This window comes from Gorilla gorilla, chromosome 2, assembly GCF_029281585.2.
Source record: "Gorilla gorilla gorilla isolate KB3781 chromosome 2, NHGRI_mGorGor1-v2.1_pri, whole genome shotgun sequence".
Taxonomy (NCBI): Eukaryota; Metazoa; Chordata; class Mammalia; order Primates; family Hominidae; genus Gorilla; species Gorilla gorilla.
In genome coordinates, this window is record NC_086017.1 from 47,170,520 (window position 1) to 47,194,198 (window position 23,679).

The window sequence follows — 23,679 nt, forward strand, 5'->3', positions numbered from 1 at the left end:
AATTACATTGTAAACTCAGTTTTAGAAAAGAAAGCAGCTAGGGAGATAATGGGATTTCTAGTGATAGCTTAGCTTGGGTCTCAGGGAAAAGTGGTCTCTCCTTGGCTCTGGCTACAAGTAATATCTCATTGTTTTAAAAACTGATTTTGGAGGGAATCAGAAGTCCCAATTAGAGAGACTTACTTATTTACTGTTTTTATTTATTTATTTATTTATTTATTTATTTATTTATTTATATTTGTTTGAGTGGGGTCTCATTCTGTTGTTCAGGCTGGAATGCAGTGGTACAATCACGGCTCACTATACCCTCAAATCCCTGGGCTCAAGCAGTCCTTCTTCCTCAGCCTCCCAAGTATGTGGGACCACAGACATACGCCACCATGCCCAGCTCATCTTATTTTAATCTTTTTAGAGAGAGAGTCTCAGAATATTGCTCAGACTCATCTTGAATTCCTGGCCTCAGGTGATCCTCTTGCCTCGGCCTCACAAAGTGCTTGGATTACAGACATGAGCCACTATGTCTGGCCCAATTTACTTTGAAAAGCATAAAATAATATTGCTTTATATTTTCATGTAGTAGTAATAGAAGCTATTAAAAAAAAACTGTAAAGGTTCTCCTAGGGCCACTTTCATAAGTACATTAAAGTCATTTGTATTGAGTACTTATTCTGTTGTTGAAAATGCTAATAATGTTTAAGTGGGGCTTTAGAACTTTTTTTTCTTTAGAGAGAGAGCTTTTTTTTTCTTTTGATACCCAGGCTGGAGTGCAGTGGCACGATCTCGGCTCACTGCGACCTCTACCTCCTGAGCTCAGGTGATCCACCCACTTCAGCCTCCCAAGTAGCTGGGACCACAGGTGCGCACCACCATACCTGGCTAACTTTTCTATTTTTAGTAGAGATGGGGTTTCGCCATTTTGGCCAGGCTGGTCTGGAACTCAGGCTCAAGTGATCCACCTGCCTCGGCCTCCTGAAGTGCTGGAATTACAGGCCTGAGCCACCATGCCCAGCCTAGTCAGGAACTTATTTCTCCCAATGGAAGAAGGGAAACCATAGCATATCCCATATTAGAATAAAAATTTAGTGAGGGTCTAATCCATTACAGGTTCAGTAGGTACTGACTTTTGCTTAGTTAAGTTTTTTGAAAAATGCAGCTGTTTACCCCAAATTCTAAAATTACTGTAACCTTGGTGCTCAGCAGTCAATGCAATGGTTGTTGAAAGATTGAAACAATATGTAATTGAAGACAAGTCTGGCAGGGAACCTGTGTGTGCTTTTAAGTTGAATGTACTTTAAAAGAGTTTTTATCTAATTTTCCCCAGTAGAAAGTATTGGTGAGTTTTGAGTATTGACATGTATTGATCTAGTTCTACAGGCACCTTACTAGGGGAAAGCCTTCAGAGGAAGCAACTGCATAAGGATTTAATAAGCATTTATTGAGCCCTTACTACTAGTCAGGCAAAATATTAGGTCATGGGGACTAAGATGAAAATGGTAGCATTCTCGCCATGGGACACGTTTACCTATGTAACAGACTTGCACATCCTGAACATGTACCCCTGAACTTAAAAGTTGAAGGGAGAAAAAAAGAGAAGAAAATGTAGTGCTCTGTCCTCTGAGAGTTTATAGTTTACTTTGGAGACAAACATGTCAACATACACTTAAAGTACAAAGGAATTAAGGCTTCACAGAAAAAAAAAAAATAGGCATAAGGAATGTGTTAGCCTTCCAGGAACCGTATAAAGCTTCACATACAGAGCTTCACAAAATTTGAAAACTGAAAGATGAACAAAAGTTTGGCAGAAATGGAGAAGGCATTACAAATAGTGACAGATCTCTAATTTTACTTCTAAAGATTCGTAATGTAAATTCACAGGGCAACTTAGGCCAGTACTTTTCATAAGCTATCCTGCATTTATTTAGATATGTGGTTTAGTACATAAATTGAAATATATATATGAGGAGAAGTTTTTAAATGTTGTTCTCTGTGTGCTTAATGGGGTGATATTTCAAACAATTGTAGGGTAGCTTTTTTTTTTTTTTTTTTGAGGCAGAGTCTCGCTCTGTCACCCAGGTTGAAGTGCAGTGTTGTGATCTCAGCTCACTGCAATCTCTGCCTCCCAGGTTCCAGTGATTCTCCTGCCTCAGGCTCCCAAGCAGCTGGGATTACAGGTGCTCGCCACCGTGCCTGGCTAACTTTTTTATTTTTAGTAGAGATGAGGTTTCACCATGTTGGCCAGGCTGGTCTTGAACTCCTGACCTCAGGTGATCTGCCTGCCTCGGTCTCCCAAAGTGTTGGGATTATAGGCATGAGCCACTGAGCCCGGCCAGTTGTAGCTTTTTTTTTTTTTTTTTTTTTTTTTTTTGATGTGGAGTCTCACTCTGTTGCTCGGGCTGGAGTGCAGTGACACCATCTTGGTGCACTGCAGCCTCTGCCTCCAGGATTAAAGCGATTCTCCTGCGTCAGCCTCCCGAGTAGCTGGGACTACAGGTGCATGCCACCACGACGTTTTTATAAAAAATATAATTTTTATATTTTTAGTAGAGAAGGGGTTTCACCATATTGGCCAGGCTGGTCTTGAACTCCTTACCTCAGGTGATCCACCTGCTTCGGCCTCCCAAAGTGCTGGGATTACAGGCGTGAGCCACCGCGCCAGCCCAGTGTAGCTTTTTTGTATGGACCACAATCATGTGTCAAGTCATTTACTTAAAACAGAATATGGACTTTTGCTGTTCTTCCTCTTAAGCTAAATATTCTATGGAGCCCCTTCATTTCTTTTCTCCATAATTTGTCTATTAATTTTCAATATATTAACTGGCCAAGAGAATTGTTGATCTCTGTAAAGTATATTTTGTATTTTATGCAATTGTCCCCAACCTTTTTGGGACCAGGGACTGGTTTCGTGGAAGACAGTTTTTCCATGAACTGGGGGCACAGGGCTGGTTTTGGGATGATTCTAGCGCATTACATTTACTGTGTACTTTATTTCTGTTATTATTACATTGTAATACGTAATGAAGTAATTATATAACTCATGACAATGTAGAATCAGTGGGAGCCCTGAGCTTGTTTTCCTGCAACTAGATGGTCCCTTCTGAGGGTGATGGGAGACAGTGACAGATCATCAGGCATTACATTCTCATTAAGACCACGCAACCTAGATCCTTTATATGCACAGTTCACAGCAGAGTTCGCACTTCTATGAATATCTAATGTCACCAGTGATCTGACAGTAGACAGAGCTCAGGTGGTAATGCGAGTGATGGGGAGCAGCTGTAAATGCACATGAAGTTTCGCTTGCTCACCCACCGCTCTCCTTATGCTGTGTGGCCCCGTTCCTAACAGGCTATGAGTTGATACTGGACTGTGGCCCAGAGATTTGTGACCCTTGCTTTATAGTATGTAGTATATTATATTTTTAGACCTAGAAGGCATTCATTGTAATGTCACACAGGTAGATGCCATGTAGGCAACCGGAAGATAAAAGTTAGTTCCTATGTTTTCCCAATCTTTCTTCCCCATCTAACTTTAAGGAAATGTCTTAGACTGATGAAATTTGATAGCTTTTTATTAGAGGGAAGAGGAGGTACTTAAAGTTTGTCTTTATTAGGGAAAAGTTGAAACATATTACAAAAGTGGAAATAGTAGTAGTATTGGTACAAGAACCCCTCCCCATATCTATTACCCAATGCCAATAATTAATAACTCATGGCCATCTTGTTTTATCTATTAGCCTACCCCCACAGTTCCCTGACTGTACCACTACCATTTTGCCTACTTGTGCAGCTCCCCCTGGCTTCCCCACTCCCACCCCATTGGATATTTGAAGCAAATTTCAGAAGTTCTGTTCCATCAGTAAATATTTTGGTATGTATCTCTAAAACAGTGCTTCCCAACCTCCAGGCACAGGTCCGTGGCCCTTTGGGAACTGGGCTGCACAGCAGGAGGTAAGAGGCAGGCAAGCAAGTGAAACTTCATCTGCATTTACTGCTGGTCTCCATCACCCGCATTACCACTTGAGCTCTGCCTCCTGTTAGATCAGTGGTGACATTAGATTGTCATAGGAGCGTGAACCCTGTGGTGAACTGTGCATACGGGGGATCTAGGTTGCATGCTTCTTATGAGAATATAATGCCTGATGATCTGTCACTGTCTCCCATCACCCCCAGATGGGACTGTCTAGTTGTAGGAAAACAAGCTCAGGGCTCCCACTGATTCTATATTATGGCGAGTTGAATAATTATTTATGATATATTACAGTGTAATAATAGAAATTAAGTACACAATAAATGTAATGCATTTGAATCATCCCAAAACCATCCCTGCACCACCGGTCTGTAGAAAAATTGTCTTTCATGAAACCCGTCCCTGGTGCCAAAAAGGTTGGAGACCACTACTCTAAAAGATAAAGATGGCTGGGCATGGTGGCTCACGCTTGTAATCCCAGCATTTTGGGAAGCTGAGGAGGGCAGATCACCTGAGACCAGCCTGGGCAACATGGGGAAACCGTGTTTCTACAAAAAGTACAAAAATTAGCTGGACCTGGTAGTGCACACCTGTAGTCCCAGCTATTGAGGAGGCTGAGGCGAGAGGATCCCTTGAGACTGGGAGCTTGAGGCTGTAGTCAGCTGTGAGCATGTCATTGCACTCCATCTTGGGCGATGGAGCAAGACCCTGTCTCAGAAAAAAAGGATTAAAAAATTTTAGCCACAATATTATTTATGACACCTAAAAATTAATAATTTCCTACCATCAAACTACTTAATCACTGTTCAAAAAGTAGAAAACACGTTTGCAAAACTGTGCACCTTTTTCACTTAAGAATAAGTTAGGTCAGATATTTGTCTTTCCTTGGTCAGCTCTAGACCAAGGGGAAATGCAAGATGTAACTACTGAAACATAGTGGTTGGCATTTGGTGGGATATTTTTGTTTAAAACATGGAAGTTATTTTATCATGAGTTACTTCTATGGTTCTAACTAATTTTAGTTAGACAGTGTATTATAAATGCAATGTAGAATTTTGAACCTCAAAGAATCTCATCTAGTATCATGAAATCTATGCCAGTATGATGTAATCAGTAGAATGTTGCTTAACTGGGAGCCTTTGGCATACCAACAGAACAGAACAAAACAAAAATCTTTCGCGTGTGGAAGAAGAGGTTTTTAAGTTCTTCTGAAAATAATCATTTCATTTAGATCGCTAACTTCAAATGAATGAGACATTACCGTTTCTTGCTATCAAGATATTTTTCAGAGCTTAGCCCAAATAATTTTGAGTATTATTTTATTGTAGGAAAAAATTGACATTACTTCCTTTTCTGGATAGTTTTCTGTTAGAGTGAGATTTGTGCATTGATTCCCTGATGTTGATTTTTGTTATGGGGGAAAAACTGGGGACATAATGGGAAGAGGTATGTGACTAGCTTGAAATAGGTTTTTCTACATACTAATCTTTGCTATTGAGTTCTGTGTATTACAGCAAAATGAATTTTCTAAAATACTTACCATACTACAATAGTTTTGCCTTGCATGAAAACATTCTAATAAATGAACAATTACTAATTTTGTTTAATAGATAAATGTATCTGATAGGTCTTGGCACATGGGCTTTATTCTTAACTGTTTTAAACCTTTAGTTTTTTGTTCTTTTGCTTTACAATGTTTCTTTCTTTTTCTTAGAATGCATCTACTCATGCCTCGAAATCTTCTGACAGTGTTAATGGAAGTGAACCAAACATTCCTCAGGTCTGTTACTAATTGTTATTTTAGAAAATAACAAGTCATTTCAGAGTGTTGGTCAGTCTGTGTTAATTATTAGCATCTGACTTTACATTGAAATGGTGATGTCCAAATATTCAGTACAGTATATATGGTAAACACAGGTTTGCTCATGGTTTCTTGGAAAAAGTTTTAAATGAAAGCGAGATTGTATTATTTCTCATTTTAAAAATTAATGCAAGGCCGGGCACTGTGGCTCACGCCTGTCTGTAATCCCAGCACTTTGGGAGGCTGAGGTGGGCGGATCGCTTGAGGCCAAGAGTTCGAGACTAGCTTGGCCAACATGGCAAAACTCTGTCTCTACTAAAAATAGAAAAAGTCAGCCAGGAGTGGCACATGCCTGAAATCCCAGCTACTTAGGTGGCTGAAGCATGAGAATCGCTTGAACCCAGGAGGCATACGTTGCCATGAGCTGAGTTTGTGCCACTGCACTCCAGCCTGGGCAACAGAGTGAGGCTCTGTCTCAAAAAAAAAAAAAAAAAAAAAAAAAAGATAATAATAATAATTATGAGAAAGTGAAAACTTTTTGAAAAACTGTGATCTGAGTTTATAGTTATAAAAGATCATGGAGGTAGCCATATTGAGAGACATACTGAGTTATATAAGGTGGAAAGGGGAATATGAAGGAATGAGATCTTTTAAAGTATTCTCTACTTTAAAGTGTATTTTACTACTAGAGTTTAGGTTGTCCTTGATTTTAAAAAGTTATTTATAGAGAGGGGCTCAAGTCATTTTTTGTTTGAACCCCTCCAAAAAAGGAATACAAAAAAATCATTATGATAGCAGGCTGGGCGCAGTGGCTCATGCCTGTTATCCCAGCACTTTAGGAGGCTGAGGTAGGTGGATCGCTTGAGACCAGGAGTTCGAGACCAGCCCAGCCAACATAGTGAAACCCTGTCTCTACTAAAAAAATACAAAAATTAGCTGGGTGTGGTGGTGTGTGCCTGTAATCCCAGCTATTCAGGGGACTGAGGCATGTGAATTGCTTGAGCCTGGGCGTGGAGGCTGCAGTGAGCCGAGATTGTACCACTGCACTCCAGCTTGGATGACAGAGTGAGACCCTGTCTCAAGGAAAAAAAAAAAAATTGTGATAGCAGTGTTGGAGATGAACATTTGCTGACTTTGGTTTTAGTGATGACTATTATCATCATCCTGGTTGTTCTTAGTAGTCCCTAATGTAAAATAGTATTATTTCTAATTCTGTGAACCCAGGGCATGAGTCTAGACACGTTGATTTATGAGCTAAATGATTTGTGAACTAAATTACATAGACAAAACATTCGGAAGTATTGTCTAACAAATGTTTAGGGCCGGGTGCGGTGGCTCATGCCTGTAATCCCAGCACTTTGGGAGGCCGAGGTGGGTGGATCACAAGGTGAGGGGTTCGAGATCAGCCTAACCAACATGGTGAAACCCCGTCTCTACTAAAAATACAAAAAAAAATTAGCTGGGCGTGGTGGCGGGTACCTGTAATTCCAGCTACTCAGGAGGTTGAGGCAGGAGAATTGGTTGAACCCGGGAGGCGGAGGTTGCAGTGGGCCGAGATCACGCCACTGCACTCCAGCCTGAGCGACAGAGCGAGACTCCGTCTCAAAAAAAAAAAAAAAAGAAAAAAACCCCCCAAAAAACAAATGTTTAAATGAGCTTCCCAAACTCTGTGGACAGGTGTCTTGTGAGCTTAGATCCTCATAACTGTCAGTGAGGCTGGTCAGGTTGTGGGAGCAGCCCAAGTCCCTGGGTCTGTTGACTCTAGTCTTGAGCAGCCACTCCAGTTAATCCCAAATTCTCTAGAAATACATAATTTTCTATAAGTGCCATGAAGTAGGGGTAAAATATTGGGAGGCATCAGTCTAAACAGCACTGTACAGAACATATCCAGTGATCTTTAAAGAATATTATTAAAGAGTGTGATTTAAAATGCATATTTTCTTTTCTTTTTTTTTTTTGAGACGGAGTTTTGCTCTTTTTGCCCAGGCTGGAGCATAATGGCGTGATCTCAGCTCACTGCAACCTCTGCCTCCCAGATTCAAACGATTTTCATGCCTCAGCCTCCTGAGTAGCTGGGATTGCAGGCACCTGACACCACGCCTGGCTAATTTTTTGTATTTTTAGTAGAGACAGTTTCACCGTGTTGGCCAGTCTGGTCTTAAACTCCTGACCTCAGGTGATCCACCCGCCTCGGCCTCCCAGAGTGCTGGGATTACAGGCATGAGCCACCACACCTGGCCTAAAATCCATATTTTCTTCTGTCATAGAATAGTCCAAAAAGACTAAATATAGTTATGGATGCAAAAACTTGAATGAGTCAACTTTATAACAAATTCAGAATTTTAATTAAGGTAAAGAATGAATGTAGGTGATATTCAGGAAATAAGCTCACTGAGGGCTTTGCACTTTCTTAAATATTACAGATATTTTCTTAAAAAATGATAAAAATGGTATTTATTGTGTACTGTGTATTAGACATATATGAAACATTTTACATATATGATCTCATTAATTCTCATAACAAAAAGATGCCTTCACTCAGTTTGTTTACTTTTTTTTTTTTTTTTTGAGACAGAGTCTCTCTGTGTCACCCAGGCTGTAGTGCAGTGGTGCAGTCATAGCTTACTGCAGCCTCAAACTCCTGGGCTCAAGCAGTCCTCCCACCTCAGCCTTCCAAGTGACTGGGATTACAGATGTCAGCCATCACGTCTGGCTTGTTTACCTTTATTTTAAACAAATTTCTGAAAAGTTGATTGTTGGGTTTAGCAAATTAAAAACAATGTATATACACAAAGGGGGGGGATGCTTACTATGTTTGAGCGTATTGACAGCAGCAGGAAACCATAGTTGACAGCAAGGTTGAAGACATGGTAAAAAGCACATCCTAGAGTTCTTAAAACATAGCAGCCTGTGGACCCTCTTATTACTGGGGCAAAGTATCCTATAAAGATTGAACATCCCTAATCCAAAAATCTGAAATCCATGTGCTCCAAAGTCTGAAACTTTTTGAGTACCCATATGATGCCATAAGTGGAAAACTTCACACCTCACCTCGTGATGAGTTGGAGTCAAAACGCTGGTGTACAACATAGTTTATTCAGTGTTCCTAAGAGAAGAAAGCCTCCCCCCGCCCTCTAGCTGTAAGATGATCTTGTCCAGGCATACCCAGATTCTCTCATGGGAGCATGCCCACAAAGGGTAATACAGTGGCACATGTGCAGGCCAGATGGCGCCAAGGGCAGGTTCCCCATGATGCTCCACATGGGGCCAAGACTCAGGTGCTTTACTTGCTGTGTTTTTTTTTCTTCTTCTCTGCTCTGTTATATGAAGATTTGTTGAAAATGTTAAAAAGGCCTGCAGAGGCCCAGCGTGTTGGCTCACACCTGTAATACTGGCACTTTGGGAGGCTGAGGTCAGCAGATCACCTGAGGTCAGGAGTTCGAGACCAGCCAGGCCAACATGGTGAAATCTCCTCTCTACTGAAAATATAAAAATTAGTCTGGTGTGGTGGCACATGCCTGTATTCCCAGCTAGTTGGAAGGCTGAGGCACGGGAATCACTTGAACCCGGGAGGTAGAGGTTGCAGTGAGCTGAGATCACGCCACTGCACTGCAGCCTGGGCAACAGAGAAAGACTATGTCTCAAAAAAAAAAAAAAAAAAAAAAAAATTAAAAAGCCATCCAGCAGAATGCCTCCTCCTTCCTAGTGGATCCATTTCCTGGTCCCTCAATTGCTTCCGGTGTTTCTTCTTACCTAAAAAAAGAAAATACAGTGTAGAGTAACCTTTCAATCAAAACACAGCATCGTAGATAGAGACTGAAAGCTTACCATTGTTTGTTGTTGCTGTTGCTTAACAGCTATTACAGATATTCTGGTGATACTACTGTGCTGCTTAGTTACCCTGAACACAATTTTTTTTACTGTATTAATGGTATGTCATATATATATATTTCTTTTACTGTGAAGTACTTATGGGTGAATAAGCATAAGAAAATTATTGCTTATCAGTAGCATGTAAGTTCAGAGTCAGGAATGATGATGGTGCCAGACAACCATAGATTGTATTGGTGGCTGAAATTGTGACACCTTTGCTTTCTGACGGTTCAGTGTACACACTTTGTTTCATGTACAGAAATGGTTAAAAATATGATATAAAATTACCTTCAGGCTATCTGTATAAGGTGTATATGAAACATAAATGAATTTCGTGTTTAGACTTGGGTCTCATCCCCATGATGTCTCACTATCTATATGCAGATATTCCAAAATCTGAAAAAAATCTGAAATCCAAAATACCTGGTTCCAAGCTTTTTGGATAAGGAGTACTTAGTCAAAATGAGTTCACAATATACATATTGTTTTATAATTTGACCTTTCCCATTTAATAGTATATCTTGAACTTCTTTCCATATGTTATTGTTTATTTTTAAATTTTTTTTGAAAATACTTTGTAGCCCAGGACATACTTTTCAAGTTGCCTTGGGGAGTGCTCTCCATATACTATAATTTATAAACTGTATCCTCTAGTGATAAACATTTGGGTTGTTTCCAGTTTTTACTCTTTTAAACCACCTGTGATAAATTTGTGTGTATGAAGGTATGGGGCATATTATCTCCTCTTACTCCTACCTTGCCCAATATTATTAAATCTCTAGAATCCGTGAGCAAAACATTTCTGTTTTGATTTTTCAAACTCTAGACTGAAGAGAATCTTTTTATTTTCCTGTATTTTTTGCCTACACATGACCTCAGTTTCCCTGGAGTATTTCACTCCGGGCACCTTTGAGATCTTAGTGACCCAGTTGTTAACTAATGAGAATGAGCTTCTAGGAGACATCAGTAAATATTGACTGCTGTGACCTGAACAAAATAATACTGCTTAGAACAGTTAGTTGAATTAGGTCATATTATTTTTCATTGTGACTAAATTAATTTGTTATTCCAATTAATTAGGAGAACAGGTCTTCCTTATCACTGTCTAACATTGGAGTTACTGATTTGTGCAGAGGGACTCTTAACTCAGACCTTTCAACTGTCCTCCATGATCTGTTAATGCTTATTTTTATTCCTAGTAGACAAATGGTAAGTAGAGCAGAGTTGGCTGTTACTAGTCAACTCTGCCTCACATTGCCTTATTAAACAAAATGGGTTCATTACACATTACCCTCCCCCTGTCCCAATTCCCCTCTTTTCTTGGGAATGGTCAAGAATCACCATGTCCATAAAGACCCTCCAGATAAAGCCCACTTGAGTTCAGTTACACACTTCACATTTCATGGTATATACCTACATTTTAGACACTGGGTATGCACTGTTACAGATGGTGTATGGAGATGGTCACTACCTTCAAGGATCTCACAGTTTAGTGGATGAATCCTCACAATACACCTGTGAGGTCGGCTGGGAAAGTACTGTGTTTTTCTTTCTTCCAGATGTGCAGACTGAAGGAAAGTGACTTACTGAAGGGCATTCTACCTCTAGGTGACAGACCTGGGACCTGCACCCCAGTCCTCTGACTCCAGGTCCAACACTGTTTCAGCAATAACCAAGTGTTTTGTTTTTCAGAAAACAATGTATTATGTAAAATGTCAGGAATATAAATTCAACTTGTTAGAACTTTTATTAGATTATTGCTGGTGATGGGGTAATGGAAGTCTAAATGTATGTATTTTAACCCACACATTCTGTTGGGTTTTGGTTGCAGTCAGGTGACACACAGTCTTTTGCACAGAAGCTCCAGCTCCGGGTGCCCTCCGTGGAGTCTTTGTTTCGAAGTCCGATAAAGGAATCTCTATTCCGGTCTTCTTCTAAAGAGTCTTTGGTACGAACATCTTCCAGAGAATCCCTGAATCGACTTGACCTGGACAGTTCTACTGCCAGTTTTGATCCACCCTCTGATATGGATAGCGAGGCTGAAGACTTGGTAGGGAATTCAGACAGTCTCAACAAAGAACAGTTGATTCAGCGGTTGCGAAGAATGGAACGAAGCTTAAGTAGCTACAGAGGAAAATATTCTGAGGTAGGAGCATGACCTTTTTGCCTGTACAAAAATTTCTTCCCCTTGTTCTCTCATTCATATTACTGTATTGCTTTACTCCTGTGATTGGCTAAACTGTTAATTCTCTGGATATATCCTGGTTACTAATGGTATGTAGTCTGTGGCATTATCTAGTTAAAGACTCTCAATATCTAGTTAAGTAAAGACAGAGGCCCTTTGGCAAGACTCAGTAAAATTTTGGAGAAGATTGTTGTCTGTAGCCTTCTGGTTCTTATATTCTGTTCCCCTCTCCTTTCGTAGTCCCTCTGTTCAAGGTCACTTGGACACCCAGTGTGGAGTTCATCTTCTGGCTCATATCCTCTGTTTTATTCCTCTCTAACTGATGCGGCTCCAAAATGACCTCATCTGCCAATGAGATTCCCATTATTACTGACTCTAAAATTGTTTTAGGTAGCCTGATTATTTGACAGATTTGGTTCATTCTCATTGTACCTACATTTAAACCTTTGCCTTGGATGAATCTTTTCATTGCTAAACCCTTGAGAATGACACTCCCTGTTTGGTCTAAGGGAGGAAGGAAGTCAATGCTAGTCCATTTCACTTTTCAATCCTTTAGGAATATAACACCTTCCTTTCAGGCTAAATTTTATTTGTTGCCCTTCCTCAATTCCCTCTGCATCCTATGCAGTTAAAACAGTTCTTTCTCAGGAAAGCTTTTTTGGAGTAAGTTGTCCATATTTTTTTGTTTATCTTAAAATGTGTAATGTTTTATTGTCTTATGGTTTGTAAATCACCATTGTAGTTAATTTTAATTAATGAATACTAAAGTTCAGAGTCAGTATATTAAAGATAGCTGTAACTTCTGTTTCCAATTATGACTACAATATGAGTAATTTTATCCTACAACCAAAAACAAAACAAAACAACCCAAATGAAATATACACGATAAGATATCTTTTTAAACTGTGAAGTGCTGACAAAATAGGAAGCAATTATCAGGCTTAAATATATAGGCTGGCTGGAACCCACCCAGAGATATAAACAAGGCACTAACGCCATGTATGTCATGAGGCACTTGTAGAATCAAGCACCTTTTTCCTTTAACATTTTTTAACTTTTATTTTTAAATTTCTACCAAAGTTAATAATCGTCATGAATCTTTGTCTGTTACTTCACTAATTTAACCATGGCTTTTAAGTTTGAAGCTGGGGTAGTGGTATAAGTAGTATTTACGTATGCTAGACACTGTGTATTTTATATTTAATTTTTGTTGTTGTTGTTTTTGAGACAGAGTCTCACTTTGTTGCCCAGGCTGGAGTGCAGTGGCTCAAACACGGCTCATTGGAGCTTCAACTTCCTGGGCCCAAGCGATCCTTCAGCCTCAGCCCCAGCCCCCTCAAGTAGCTGGGACTACAGGCGCACACCACCACACCCATCTAATTTTTGTATTTTTTCGTAGAGTTGAGGTTTTGCTATGTTGCCCAGCCTGGTCTTGAACTCCTGAAGTCAAGTGATCCTCCCACCTCAGTCAAGTGATCCTCCCACCTCAGCCTCCCAAAGGGCTGTTCTTATAGGCATGAGCCACTACACCTGTCCTGTGTATTTTATATTTATAATGTCATGTAATACTGTACCATTCCCGTAGATGTTAATTAGCTCAGTTTTGTAGAAAAAGGATTGGAGACTCATAGTAACTTGCTTATGTTGCCTGGTAACTAACTTGCTTATGGTTGGACAGGCTGTAGTTGCAGAGTCTGGATTTGATTTTAGGTCTTTCTGGTTGTTTCTAGTGTTCTGTCTCAGAGTCAGGCAGCTTATCGGGATCAAAAGAACTCATAGACTTTGTCTCTACCTCTCTTTGGCATTGTTAGTACCTAGGATGAAATAATGTTGTAAATGACCTCTGATTCTTGGGTTACTCTTCCACACACAACCCCCCTCCACCCCTTTTTTGAGCACAATTTTTCTTTTATTTTTAGTTCAGGGATACATGTTCAGGACGTGCAGGGTTGTTACATTGGTAAATGTGAACACCATTTTTCTTTTTTTTGTGAGACGGAGTCTCACTCTGTAGCCTAGGGTGGAGTTCAGTGGCGTGATCTCGGCTCACTGCAACCTCCGCCTACCAGGTCCCGGGTCAAGCAGTTCTCCTGCCTCACCCTACAGGCATGCGCCACCATGCTCAGCTAATGTTTGCGTTTTTAGTAGAGACAGGGTTTCACCACATTGGCCAGGCTGGTCTTGAACTCTTGACCTTGTCATCTGCCCACCTTGGCCTCCCAGAGTGCTGGGATTACAGGCGTGAGCCACCATGCCCAGCTGTGAACACCATTTTTCTATCTGGTGTTATGATAATAATAAGGAGAGAGTCCTGGTCTTAGGCAGAATTTTGTTTTTTATATTCTTTGTTGCTAGACTCACCTTCCATTGCTGCTTTTTTTTTTTTTTTTTTTTTTTGAGACAAGGTCTCACTCCTTCACCCAGGCTGGAGTGCAGTGGCGTGATCACGGCTCAACTTGTAGCCTTGAGTTCCCAGGCTTAGGTGATTCTCCCACCTCAATCTCCTGAGTAGCTGGGACCACAGGCACACACCACCACACCTGGCTAATTTTTTGTATTTTTGGTAGACATGGCGTTTTGCCATTTTGCCCAGGCTGGTCTCCAACTCCTGGGCTCAAGCAATCCTCCTGTCCTGGCCTCCCAAAGTGCTGGGATTACAGGTGTGAGCCACCATGCCTGGCTGTATTGCTGCCTGTCTTTTGATTCAGGATATCACTAGTGGCATCTGGGACACAGCAGCCTTCTAAGGTAAATGGCAAAGCTCGAATAGGGGATGCTTCCTCTTAAACCTGCAGCTTATCTCTTTAGCACTTCCAAAGTAGGGTCCAAAGAATTCACTGGAGCCATGTACTTAGCCTTCAGATGAGTAACTTTTTTTTTTTTTTAAATTATAATAGAGACAAGGTCTCATTAAATTGCCCAGGCTGGTCTCGAACTCTTGGGCTCAAGTGATCCTTCTACCTCGGCCTCTCGAAATGTTGGGATTACAGGCATGAGCCACTGCACCTGGTCCTAGATGAGTAATGTTATGTAACTTCCAGGCTGAAAGGATTTGTTAATCCATAATTTCATTAGGGTGTGCTAGAATGGTTAAATATCCTGTTTAGGTTAAATGGTTAAATATCTCTTTAAGGACTTGAATTACCAGTTTTCATCTGTTGATTATGAGGTTCTTTGCTCAGATTTTTGCAGAGCTGTAGTCACAGACCCTATAACCAGAAGGAACTTTTAGAAATCAATTACATGATCTCTTATAGTCCAAAGCAGAAAAATCGCCTGGTGAGCTCATTAAAACATAGTTTCCTGTCTCTCCACACCCTTCCCAAGTCAGTTAGATTGGGGTGCGGCCCAAGAATTTCTGTTTCAAGCAAACTTGCAAGTGATGCTGTTGCTGATTTAGTCTGCAACTATAGTTTGAGTAGCCTCCTGCCTTTAAGCAAGTTGGCTTGAATCCCCACCTGTGAATTAGGTACTGAAATTTAGAGGTGTATCTCTAAGATGAAGTCATATGAAGATTTAATGTCTGTCAAATTTACATTTTATTTTTTAGAAATGTATGTCCTATGTTAGTTTTGACCGTCATGCATCTAATTAGGTTATCCTATTAAGGACTCTGCTAATTTATTTTTTGACTTTCATAAAGAGAATTTTTTAGTGGACTTTAGAATAATTGCATTTATTTAGGAATGACTAATGTTGTTGATGACTATATTTTAGCTTGTTACAGCTTATCAGATGCTTCAGAGAGAGAAGAAAAAGCTACAAGTAAGTGATTTGTCAACTGCATTACTGAGTCATAGTTTTTAAATCAGAAAGATCTTACATAGTAAGATATTTCTAAGCCTCCCTTTTAAATAATTCTGCATATGAACAAAATATTAAGCTTGTTTTACCATTATTGGAGGTTTTGATAAAGAGAAAGTGAATCCCAGAGATTTTACCTCTGTTAAGGATGAACTTCCTTGAGTTACAGATCTCGGTAGTGTTTAAGAAGTTAGGATTTACAGCATGCCTCTCTCAAGCATGTTTTCTAGTGTCTCAGTCTACAGGTTGCTTCCTTGTTTTGGTGGTAAAGACATATCTAACCTTCTGTGCTTTCCTTCTGCTTTTTAAATACCTGCAGACATCTGTTTCTTATCATTATATCAGGGTCCAAATGCAAGCATCCTCTCTTCTATAATAACTATTTCCTGCGGCTGCTGTTTGTGAAGCTTTTGATTAAGTATGTAGGGATAAGAAACTATTATATTCAGGGTGACCCACCTTGGCCCCACTATGTCATCCTGTTTGCTTGTGTTTCTATGCATTGGCTATGGAAATTTCCCACCAGGTATTCCAGGTGATAATTCAGAGGTAAGGAGAAATATCCATTCCCTTTCAAATGGTGCCATCAGTTTGCTGTGTTTTAAAATAAAATATAGTTGGCCAGGTGTGGTGGCTCACGCCTGTAATCCCAGCACTTTGGGAGGCCAAGGCGGGTGGATCACCTGAGGTCAGGAGTTCGAGACGAGCCTGGCCAACATGGTGAAACCCTGTCTCTACTAAAAATACAAAAATCAGCCGGGTGTGGTGATGGGCACCTGTAATCCCAGCTACTCGGGAGGCTGAGGCAGGAGAATTGCTTGAACCTGGGAGGCGGAGGTTGCATTAAGCCGAGATCGTGCCATTGCACTCCAGCCTGGGTGACAGAGCAAGACTCCGTCTCAAAAAAGAAAAGATAAAATTCAATGCTTTGCTCTCTTTTCTACATGTGTACCTGCCTAGAAACCTTTTAAAATAGGCAAGTATCTTTTCAATAGAGCCAATGAAATTAAAATAGTAGGTATTGCCAACACTCTTACCTATGCTGCTTGTACTAGCTAACATTTATTGAGCTCCTACTGTGTGCCAGGCATTTTGGTATATTTAGTTCTAGCCTCTTTCCTGTGAAGAAACTGAGGGAGAGTGACTCGTTCATTGTTGCACAGCTTGTAAGAGGTAGGGAGGAGAGCCAGGGTCTTTTTCCTAGCAGTTAGACTGCAGAGCATGAGCTTATAACTACTGCACTACAGTTTTTCATCATTCTCAGCATGGCATGTTCCTGCATTTAAAATTTTATATTTGGAACTGAACAAACAAAACCTGTGTTCATGGCTTTTTTGGGGAAAAGAACTTTGGTTTTTGTTTTATTCACTTACAAGTCCCCACAATACAATCCAGTCATACTCCCTTGGTCGTAGGTAAGCCATTTGCCTGTCTGTATCCCCTTGTTTTGCTTGTTAGTCCACACAAACCAGTGAAGCTCCAGATTACCCTATTCCTTTACCTTTGTATTTATGTTGTACAGGAATATGTGGTTACTTTGTTTCCATAGGTCATAACTTTCCAAGTTTAATTTCCTTTACTAGAGAAAAGTACCTTCCTTACCCCACCCCAGGAAAGGATGAGTCATTTCATCTCACAGTATTACTCTTTTATTAGCTTCTTGATTTTTTTTTTTTTTTTTTGAGAAGTCTCGCTTTGTTGCCTAAGCTAGAGTGCAGTGGTGCGATCTTGGCTCACTGCAACCTCCACCTCCCGGGTTCAAGCGATTCTCCTGCCTCAGCCTCCTGAGTAGCTGGGACTACAGGCACGCATCACCATGCCCGGCTAATTTTTGCATTTTTTTTTTTTTTAAGTAGAGACGGGGTTTCACTATGTTGGACGGGCTGGTCTTAAACTCCTGACCTGGTGATCCGCCTGCCTCGGCCTCCCAAAGTGCTGGGATTACAGGTGTGAGCCACCACGCCCGGCCAGCTTCTTGATTTTTTTTAGTGTATGGTTACTAATTTAGCCATCTGATGTTCTTTGTGAATTTTTTTGGATGGTTTTTTTTTTTTTTTGAGATGGAGTCTCGCTCTTTCGCCCAGGCTGGAGTGCAGTGGTGCGATCTCGGCTCACTGCAAGCTCTGCCTCCTGGGTTCACACCATTCTCCTGCCTCAGCCTCCTGAGTAGCTGGGACTACAGGCGCCTGCCACCACGCCTGGCAATTTTTTTTTGTATTTTTAGTAGAGAAGGGGTTTCACCATATTAGCCAGGATGGTCTTGATCTCCTGACCTCGTGATCCACCTGCCTCAGCCTCCCAAAGTGCTGGGATTACAGGTGTGAGCCACCGTGCCCGGCTGGTTTTGTTTTTTTAAATATAGACAATTATTTTGTTTCTAAGCCACAAAAACCTTTAGAACAGGCTGTTAATTGATGTGTTCCACACATTATAAGTTTCAATGAAATAAACTGTAGTTGGAATTTGATTTAATTTTAAAACATTTTATTTTTTAAATTGAACAGACAGTAAAATTGACTTTTTGTTTGGTTTACATGTCCATGCATTTTAACAAATGTATAGATTTTGAACCACTGCCACTGCCAGGATGCAGAACAGTTCTATAACATCATGATCTAACTTAACAGATTTTTCAGTATGGTCACATCTTTAACATTTTAGGCTTGTCCTCTATCTTCAGGTTATTTTTGGATAAACGGTTGTAATATTTTAAAAATAATTATTTTTGACTTGCTTTGTATTTACTATGTCATACAGTTAGCTGTTTAACCAGCTTTTTTTTTCTCTCTCAATTAAAGGGTATATTAAGTCAGAGTCAGGATAAATCACTTCGGAGAATAGCAGAATTAAGAGAGGTAAGTTTCAGTGATGAGTACTTTGAAAATAGTAATTAAATCTCATATTTATCAGAACTGTTGTATGTGCTAGGGTAGTTTCATATGCATCTCATTAGTTATACTAATAACTAACCAGTCCAGCCTACAAGACCAGGGGTCAGTTCTTGAAGTTTTTATTTGTATAGTTTTTCTAAGATACGTTGTTGGAATTAATGAAATGAGGTGTTAGCAACAGAATATCAATTGTCTGCATGAAGAGTCAGCGTCAACTTCCAAGGGTTAACTGGGTTCTTCTGTTATGTATTTCAGGCTTTTTTTTGTTTTTCCTAACCCTAAGTCTTTTTTATAAAATAAATTATGTTTACTGTAATTTTGAGGGGGGCGGGTAATTTTTCATAGCACTTAGACTGTTTGAATTCCTTAATGTCTTCCTGAGGGCCATGTGTACCCACTTGCCATCGGAGTAGGCAAGACCACTCCTGGTTTGACCTGTCTCAAATTATTTTATAATGAGTACCTGTTGACTTTTGGGGTTCTCCTGCTGTCCCTTGTCAGATGGACAAGGTCCATCTGATACCTTGTCGCTTCCCTCTGCTTTCTCCTATACAGATCCCAACAATTGCATATTTTACTGCTATTGGTGTTTTCTCTCCACTCATTTGTATTGTTTGTTGAAGAATATCTTGTTACCTATTTTTGTTATGAGTGTTCTTCATGGGTTTTTGTTACTTTCTGTTAATTTATTAACAAAAGTAGTGTTATTTTGAGAAGTTTGAAATAGGTAGCTTTAGGACAAATCAAAGTAAGTTTAATGTTTTAGGTATTATAACTGTGTAATTTATCAGTCCAAGATACAGATTTAAAAAGTATAGATAGCCTTAAAAGGGTCAGGTAAATTAATAAATCTATAAATAGTAATTGAGAAAAACTAGTATAATTGTGGGAGGAGGCAAAGAAGAAAAACAAGGGAGTATAGATTAGGATGATATCATCAATATAGCCGTATTGTCCCATAGAATATTCTTTGTTGTTATTGTCAATGACAGACTATTGCGTGAATTAACAATCAGAATTAATCATACAGGAATTTCCTGTATTATATTACCAAAGTTTTATTCTTATTGCTGTCATGTTTGATTTCTAGTCTCTCGCAATTTTTTTATATAGCCAAATTACTGAATTTTTGTGGTATGAAAGAAAGATTATATCATTTACCACAATTCCCAAATAAATTCTTTAAAACATTCTAAACATGACTTTGAAAACCAGGCTAATTTACTTTTGTTATACTGACAAGACCAAGCATTGGCCTCAGTAATACAAATAATTACAGATGTCCTTTATTAATGAAAATTTGTACAACTTCTTTTGGATTAGTAACTTAGAAAAATGTATACCCACTTTGGAAGTTATAGAGAAGGAACAAAACCTTAACTCCTGGTCTGCCCGAGATTCTGCTTTCCTAGTTGGACTGGGAATGTGTTAGTACTCAGAAAAGTATGCATGGGGATTAGGTGTATGCAACAAAAGGGTTGTGGGAAGTGAGAGAATGATAGCTAGGGTATCCTCTTTTGTTTCTCCTGCCTTATATTAATAGAAAGAAAGTGCTTTTAGCAGCTAAAAGTACCTTTGCTTTTGCTAGAGGGGCAAATAATACGGCATTTCTACCCAAAAGATTTTTCTGTTAAGCTAATATCTTTTTGCTTAACATTTCTTTTTTACTCGTCTTGTATTTTGGGAATAAATGAAGGGTGTTGATAGGTATCTTGTATTTCTGGTGAGAAATTAAATGCCCATGTTTTATACAGTTAATGATTAGATATACATAGTAATGGAGAGCGGGCATGTTTAAAATTCAGAGAGTGCACATTAGAGGTTAGGCATCAGGTTTTGATGCCTAAAACCTGATAAATCCTCTTTAAAACATTTGCATTATTTAAATATGCATTGAATAAAGACACAGGAATACCTCTTTATAATGTTATTATATCTGGAAACACAGGAATACCTGTTTTTTTTTTCCTTCCTACGCTCAGCCCTTCTCCACTAAGAGCCCTTGTCTGAGGGAGCTATACTCAAGAAAATACAGCTGAATGGGAAACACATCTACTTTATTCATAGATGAGTAAGCACCCATGTGATTGCCGGCTGTTAGTAAAGATAGACCTCCTATCTATCTATTCTCTAATTTAAATTATAGAACCAGCATTCCCTGGCAATATCAAATGGGGAAAGAAAAAGAATTGACTTAGCTAGCAGGCCCCAGCCTTACTCATCTACTCAGTTGCAGCTGTTGAGGGACTTAGAAAACTGTGAGAGAGCTCACTGGCTGAAAAGCATGCCTTGTCATGCTTGTCTGTGGTAAAATGCATTTGTGTTGACCTTTCAAAGAGGGTGGAGCTCTGTGAAAACTCTGGATGCTGCCAATTAGATTTGCAACTCTACCTTAATTTTTTAGGAGCTGGTGAAATGTTGGGGGCAAAGACCAGAGGTAAGGGAATATGGAACTAAAGGGCCTTTTTTAACTTTCCTGCCTAAATCCATAATTTTATGCATTAACTTTATCTTCCTCTATTAGGAAATATTAATACTTATCAGAGTCACAGATTGATGAATTTGTTGGTTTTTTTTTTTTAATCCACCTACATGTATTAGTTTTCTCTTGCTGCTGCAACAAATTACCACCAACTTAATGGCTTAACGCAACACGAATAATTATCTTAGAAGTTTGACACAAGCCTCACTGGGCTAACATGCTGGCAGAATAGTGTATAGGTAGCCGGGAGAGGGAGAAGGGCACATGATTAAAAGATGCTCCCTTGTAACCAAGGACTTTTTGTCTAGATGAGAAAATGAAAACATGCAAAATCTGAAAACTATAGTATAAATCGAGGAGTGTTTTTTGGTTTGTTTTTTGTTTTGGTGGGCTGTTAGGACTGCTGTGTAACAGAGTCCAGCATGGAAGGTTGTAGGTTGTAGGAAATTATTTGGAAGAAATGAAGTTTACCTTCCAGTTCCTTCCAGAAGTGGGGGAGAAGGGAGTTGTCATAGGGCCACTAACTGTTGTATTTCGGAATAAAGACATCAGGAATAAGTACCCAGATTCTTTTATTGCCATTATTTCATTAAAGTAGTTGTGGCCGGGCACAGTGGCTCATGCCTACGCCTGTAATCCCAGCACTTTGGGAGGCTGAGGCAGGCAGATCACGAGGTCAAGAGATTGAGACCATCCTGGCCAACATGGTGAAACCCCGTCTCTAGTAAAAATACAAAAATTAGCTGGGTGTGGTGGCACGCACCTGTAGTCCCAGCTACTCGGGAGGCTGAGGCAGGAGAATCACTTGAACCTGGGAGGTGGAGTTTGGCGGTGAGCCTAGATCGCGCCACTGCACTTCAGCCTGGTGACAGCGAGACTCCGTCTCAAAAAAAAAAAAAGGTTGTTTTAGTACCAAAACAATTAGGAAGGACATATTCCCAGGATAAAGTAACAGCTACTTAAATGAAAGGAATTTAGATCTAAGAAAATCTCTCCACATTGGCTTTTGTTTCTTATTTCACGATGGATCTCTGAAAACTTTATTTAGGGCATGACCAACATTTGGAGACCACTGCTGTGGGAATGTCAAGTCAGGAGACATTTGTGAGAGGAAAAGTAAAAAATATGCTCAGAGATGTTGGGGCAATGTGGGTGTTGGGCAGAATAGAGGACACTTATGAGTGTACCAGATAGTGCCTCAGTGTTTTGCTCGGGCAGTTCTTAGTGTTTTGAGAATTAATAAGTTTGAAACAATGTAAGAAGAGGGAGTTGCTTATAATTCTTTGAAAATATTGTTTGAGGAAAATTATTCTAGCAAATGTGTGAGGGATGGATAAAATTAGAGGAGGACCTGAAGTGAGAAATCAGTCTAGAAGGCTATTGAAGGAAATTAACTGTCACAAGCTTGTCTAACCTGCAGCCCGTGGCCTGCATGCAGCCCAGGACGGCTTTGAATGTGGCCCAGCACAAATTTGTAAACTTCCTTAAAACATTGTGAGATTTTTTTTGTGATTTTTTTTTTTTAAATGCTCATCAGCTATTGTTAATGTATTTTATATGTGGCCCAAGACAATTCTTTTTCTTCCAGTGTGGCCTAGGGAAGCTAAAAGATTGGACATCCCTGATCTAAAGTTTGAGAGACCTGGGCTGTGGTTATAGTTGTGGTAAAAGATAGGATCTAAACATTCTAGAAAAAGTAATAAAAAATAATGATTATATGCAGGGATTAACAAAGATAAGTAAAATGTGACTTTGAATATTTTGAGTTTAGGGAACTAGTGAAGTATAGGAATCCCAGAACGATAAAGGGCTGTCTAATACTTCCATGTGCTAACCTCTGGCATTCTAAGGGAGAAACACAGAAGACACAAGATTGAATCCAGAGGGCTAGAAGGAATCAATGAAGGACAAAGAGGAAACTGTAATTGACAGGAGTGTAGCCAGGAGCCCTAAAGCCATGGTCAGCAGGTATAGCTGAGAAAAGCTTCCATAGGTCATTTTGTCATTGTGCAAATACCAGAGTGTTCTTTCAGAAACCTAGATGCTATAACCTGCTATATACCTAGGCAATATTGTATTGTTTATTGTTCCTACGCTACAAGCCTGTACAGCATGTTACTGTACTGAATTCTGTAGACAGTTGTAACACAATGGTAAGTATTTGCATATCCAAGTCTATCTAAACATAGAAAAAGCCCTGTAAAAATACGTTATTATAATCTTATGAAACCACCGTCATATGTGTGGTCCGTCATCTTCCAGAACATTGTTATGTGATATGTGACTATACCTAAAATGAAAGGGTAATTACTGGTGGCTGGTTTTGCAGAGAGATAAAAATCAATGGATTTGGTTAGGAAGGCTCATTAATGACCTAAAGAAAGCAGCATTTTAACTAATTGCAGGAACTAGAAATTTCATTTTACAGATGAGAAAGCGTTTGGTTTCGACTATCAGACACTTCCATATGTTGGGAGGAGGAAGACTACTGGCTATCTGTTTGGTATATAATAATTTGGTGTTAGATCAGATGAATATAATATAACACAAGTAGTAAGAGTCTCAAAGTTTTTCTTTTATCTTAAGTAATTTTTTTTTTTTTTTTGGGAGACCAAGCCTCACTCTGTCACCCAGGCTGGAGTGCAGTGGCAAGCCTCAACTCACTGCAACCTCTTCC

General features: G+C 39.7%; 1 protein-coding gene across 16 annotated transcripts in view; it reads left to right on the top strand.

Annotated features, from left to right (window-relative positions):
- Positions 1–23,679, top strand: part of GOLGA4 (golgin A4) — a 123,836-nt gene that overhangs the window by 25,323 nt on the left and 74,834 nt on the right. For 7 of the 16 annotated variants that reach the window (XR_010132784.1, XM_019024161.4, XM_055381270.2 and 4 more), the window contains 4 exons: positions 5,681–5,746; positions 11,472–11,786; positions 15,543–15,590; positions 18,428–18,484. Coding sequence is in view for 13 of the 16 variants with exons in the window: in XM_019024161.4 (XP_018879706.4) it covers positions 5,681–5,746; positions 11,472–11,786; positions 15,543–15,590; positions 18,428–18,484 (486 nt within the window). In the remaining 3 variants the exon portion in view is untranslated. Of the gene's footprint in view, positions 1–5,680; positions 5,747–11,471; positions 11,787–15,542; positions 15,591–18,427; positions 18,485–20,927; positions 20,958–23,679 lie in introns of those variants that run through there. The other 9 variants (XM_019024158.4, XM_055381273.2, XM_055381277.2 and 6 more) reach the window with 5 other exon arrangements.